The 4598-nt window shown below is 53.3% G+C and overlaps 1 protein-coding gene across 4 annotated transcripts in view; it reads right to left on the reverse strand.

Moving 5' to 3' along the window:
- MED12 (mediator complex subunit 12) overlaps positions 1 to 4185 on the reverse strand; it is a 74517-nt gene extending 70332 nt beyond the window's left edge. For 2 of the 4 annotated variants that reach the window (XM_075007408.1, XM_075007407.1), the window contains exons 1-2: positions 3981 to 4183; positions 2403 to 2507 (exon numbers count right to left, since the gene is read on the reverse strand). In XM_075007408.1, coding sequence (XP_074863509.1) covers positions 2403 to 2507; positions 3981 to 4079 — 204 coding nt within the window. In that variant the 5' untranslated portion in view covers positions 4080 to 4183. Of the gene's footprint in view, positions 1 to 2402; positions 2508 to 3980 lie in introns of all 4 variants that reach the window. The other 2 variants (XM_075007409.1, XM_075007410.1) reach the window with 2 other exon arrangements.
- Between the last annotated feature and the right edge of the window lie 413 nt (positions 4186 to 4598).

Below are 4598 nucleotides of genomic sequence, written 5' to 3' on the forward strand. Positions count from 1 at the left end.
ATTAAAAGGTACAGCGGCTAAGGTACAATCCCTGCAAGCTGCATGGGAACCTCTCAAAGACACCATAATAGAGGCCCAATTTAACTGTATGCCCCAAACTAAAAAACATAATAAAAGACCTAATAAAGAGCCATCATGGCTTAATAACCATGTAAAAGAAGCAGTGAGAGATAAAAAGGCATCTTTTAAAAATGAAAGTCAAATTCTAGTGAGGAAAATAGAACAGAGCATAAACATTGACAAATTAAAAGGAAAAATGTGGTTAAAAAAAGCCAAAGAGGAGTCTGAAGACCCAGCTAGCCAAAAACTCAAAAAGCAATAACAATGTTTTTTTCAGTACATCAGAGGCAGGAAGCCCACTAAACAATCGGGCGGGGGTGGGGCCTAGACGATCGAGATACAAAAGGGGCACTCAAAGATGAGAGTCATTGTGAAGAAACTCAATGAATTTTTTGATTCAGTCTTTACGACTGAGGATGCCATGGAGATTCCCACTCCTGAGCCGCCCTTTGTAGGTGACAAATTTGAGGAACTGTCTTACGATTGAGGCGTCATTAGAGGAGGTTTTGGAACTGACTGATAAACTTCACAGTAAGAAGTCTCTGGACCAGATGGCATTCACCCAAGCGTTCTGAAAGAACTCAGATTTGAAACTGCGGAACTGTTAGCTGAACTGTTAAGTTTAAATCAGCTTCTGTACCCAATGACTGGAAGATAGCTAATATAACACTAATATTTAAAGAGGGTTCTAGAGGCAATCCTGACAATTATGAACCAGTAAGTCTGATGTCAGTACCTGGCAAGTTAGTTGAAACCATAGTAAAGAATGAAATTGTCAGAACATAATTTGTTGGGCAAAAGTCAACATGGTTTCTGTAAAGGGAAATCATGTCTTACTCATCTATTAGAGTTCTCTGTAAGGGTCAAACATACACATGGATAAAAGGGATACCTTAGACATAGTGTACTTGGATTTCCAGAAAGCCTCTGACAATGTCCTACACCAAAGGCTCTTATGTAAATTAAATTGTCATGGATTAAGAGCGAAGATCCTTTCATGGATTGAGAACTGGTTAAAAGGCAGGAAACAGAGGGTAGGAATAAATGGGAATTTTTCAGAATGGAAAGGGGTAACTAGTGGTGTTCCCCAAGGGTCACTCCTAGGACCAATCCTATTCAGCTTATTCATCAAACATCTGGAGAAAGGGGTAAACTGTGAGGTGGCAAAGTTTGCAGATGAAACTAAACTGCTCAAAATAGTTGTGACCAAAGCAGACTGTGAAGAACATCAAAAGATTTCACAAAACTGAGTGATTGAGCTATAAAATGGCAAATGAAATTTCATGTGGATAAATGTAGGAAAACATAACCTCAACAACGCATACAGTATGATGAATGCTAATTTAGCTACAACTAATGAGGAAAGAGGTCTTGGAGTCATCCTGGATAGTTCTGTGAAAACATCCATGCAGGGTGCAATATGAATCAAAAACACAAACAGGATGTTTGGAATCATTAAGAAAGGGATTGAGAATAAGACAGAAAACATCTTAGTGCCCTTATATAAAATGATGGCGGGCCCACATCTTGAATACTGCGTACTGATGTAGTCAACTCATCTCATAAAAGATATAGGCCATGTCTACACTAGCCCAAAACTTCGAAATGGCCATGCAAATGGCCATTTCGAAGTTTACTAAAGAAGCGCTGAAATACACATTCAGCGCCTCATTAGAATACCGGCAGACGCGGCACTTCGAAATTGCTGCGGCTCGCCGCCACGCAGCTCATCCAGACGGGGCTCCTTTTCGAAAGAACCCCAGCAACTTCGAAATCCCCTTATTCCTATGTTCTGCTATTGTACACAAGGTCAAACTGGGGCACAAAGATCTCACGACTCCTTGCTTCCACCAACACAGAAGTCTGTCTTCCAAACATACAACTTTTTATCCATTACAGCAATGGCCCTGACATAAGCCAATACTGATGTTCTACCCTCTTACTTAATTGGCAGCTCATGTGTAGGCCATGGAGATCTGGGAGGAGAAAGCATCTAGGTGCTAGTTTTCAGCAGCTGTGAATAAAGCTCTACCATCACAGCAGGCCTGATGACAGCGTGGCTCAGGAACTGAGCAGCCTATTCTCCCACCAAGACTGGGAACACAAGGCCCCCTCCACAAAGAACAAGAGATACTCCTAGAACACGCCCTTGGGAAAGTGATAGGCCAGATCATGCCAAGACTGCCAACCTGTACACCCTCACATTCCTATCCCAAAGACCCTGGCTGTAAGGCTAAGGTCTACACCCACCATACTAACCATTACCAGTCTGGGCACAGAAGTCATTAAAAAGGCCTGCCCCTGGATACCGCACTCAGAGGGACTCGATGCAGGGATCTCACCTTAGCTGGATTAAAGTTGACATTTTTGGCTGTGCCGTGTTCATCTCCAGAGACTGCCGGTTGATTATTGAAACCCTGCTTCACATTTAGAGCAGTGAGCTCATCCTGTGCAAGAAAACGAGTCAGGGGACACTGTACAGTCAGGCAGCTCTGCACAAGCCATGCAGCTCCCCTGGTGCTGGACGCAAAGAAAAGAGCTTAACCTCCCTGCTGCGAGCATCACTGAGGGAGGGCAAGCAACTTCCCAGCCTCATCCAATAGCCTCCAGGGGAAGGAAAATAGAGAGGGAACACTGGACAAGACCTCCCAGTGATGGTGTTCATCCCCTCCCCACCCCCAGAGAAAAGACCCTGAAGTGACGGGACTCATACCCCAACATCCCCAATCCCCACCCCTGCAAGCACAGGCCTCATTGACCATCTCCCCTGAGGATCAGGAGACCTCCCAGCAATAGGACTTATCCCCCAACACCTCCATGCAACGAAGACAGGAAGTGACAGGGGTCAACCCCCAATCTTCTCTTCCCCCCACTAGCCCCCCTAAGCCCAGGGACAGGATGCTTCAATGACAGGCAATATTTCCTTTAGTCTCCCCCTCCCCCAACCCTGATCAGAATGAATTTTGTTATGTGCACCAACACGGAGGTGATGGGCCAGGGCCAGGCTCAGACTAGGCCGTGCTGCTACAGCAGGGTTGGGGCAAGACTGCTGGGCTGCCCTGCCACAGCAGGAGCAGAGCTGAAGCTAGGGCAGGGTTTTCTGGCTGCAACAGAACTGGGGCCCAGACAGGCCATCCTGCCTGTGGAAAGTTTGGTGCAGGGCCCAGGTGGCCCTGGCTGTGGCAACTAAGAGGGCAGGCTATGTAGTGGGTCAGCCCCCCCCAGCCTGCTGCTAGTTCCCATCCTCCCGGTTTCCTGGAGTGCCTGTGGACAGCAAACAGGGAGTTGTGCAGCTTATAGGGAACTGAGAGAAAGGGGCTCAGCCCCCAACCTCTCTCTAGGGACAGGACCCCCTCAATGATGTGGGGGCTAATTCCTCACCCCCAGCCCCTGGGGCAAGATGCCCAGGAGGGACTAACACCTCCCCTCCCCCCCAAGGAACAGGATCTCCCAGTGACAGGGCAAATACCTTCCCCAGGTACCAGAAACCCTGGGAGGGGCTAATACCCGCCTCCCCCGGGACAGGACCCCCCGAAGAGGGACTAATACTCCCCCATCTCCCAGGGACGGGACCCCCCTGGGAGGGGCTAATACCCGCCTCCCCCGGGACAGGACCCCCCGAAGAGGGACTAATACTCCCCCATCTCCCAGGGACGGGACCCCCCTGGGAGGAGCTAATACCCGCCTCCCCCGGGACGGGACCCCCCCCAGGGAGGGACTGATACCCCCCTCCCCCGGGACAGGACCCCCCCAAGAGGGGCTCGGACCCCCCCAGGGACAAGACCCCCCCAGGGAGGGACTGATACCCCCCCGGGAGGGGCTCATACTCCGCTCCCCCCGGTACACGGCTAATCCCTCCCCCCACCCGGTCACGCCCCCGGCCCGGCTCCCCGGCGCGCCCGGCTCGGCCCGGCCCGCACCTCCTTCTGCTTGGGGTCCTGCGGGTAGACGTCGGGCGGCCCGAGGCGCGGCCGCTTCAGGGGCCGGTGCTCGTAGCTCAGGATCCCGAAGGCCGCCATCGCCGGGGGAGGGGCTGCCAGGCCGGCGGGCCCGAGGGAAAGACGCGGCCGGGCCACAACAAGGAACGGCGGAAGCAGCCGAGCCGGACCGAGCCGGCCCCCGGCCCTCACGGAAACTGCCGAGCGGTGTCGGCGCGCTCCGAGCCGGCCCCGGCCCTCACGGAAACTGCCGAGCGGTGTCGGCGCGCTCCGAGCCGGCCCCGGCCCTCACGGAAACTGCCGAGCGGTGTCGGCGCGCTCCGAGCCGGCCCCGGCCCTCACGGAAACTGCCGAGCGGTGTCGGCGCGCTCCGAGCCGGCCCTCACGGAAACTGCCGAGCGGTGTCGGCGCGCTCCGAGCACCGGCCCTCACGGAAACTGCCGAGCGGTGTCGGCGCGCTCCGAGCCGGCCCCGGCCCTCACGGAAACTGCCGAGCGGTGTCGGAGCGCTCCGAGCCGGCCCCCGGCCCTCACGGAAACTGCCGAGCGGTGTCGGCGCGCTCCGAGCCGGCCGCTACCAGCTCACGGAAAGTGCCGAACG

The sequence above is a fragment of the Carettochelys insculpta genome, chromosome 13 (assembly GCF_033958435.1).
Source record: "Carettochelys insculpta isolate YL-2023 chromosome 13, ASM3395843v1, whole genome shotgun sequence".
Lineage (NCBI taxonomy): Eukaryota > Metazoa > Chordata > Testudines > Carettochelyidae > Carettochelys > Carettochelys insculpta.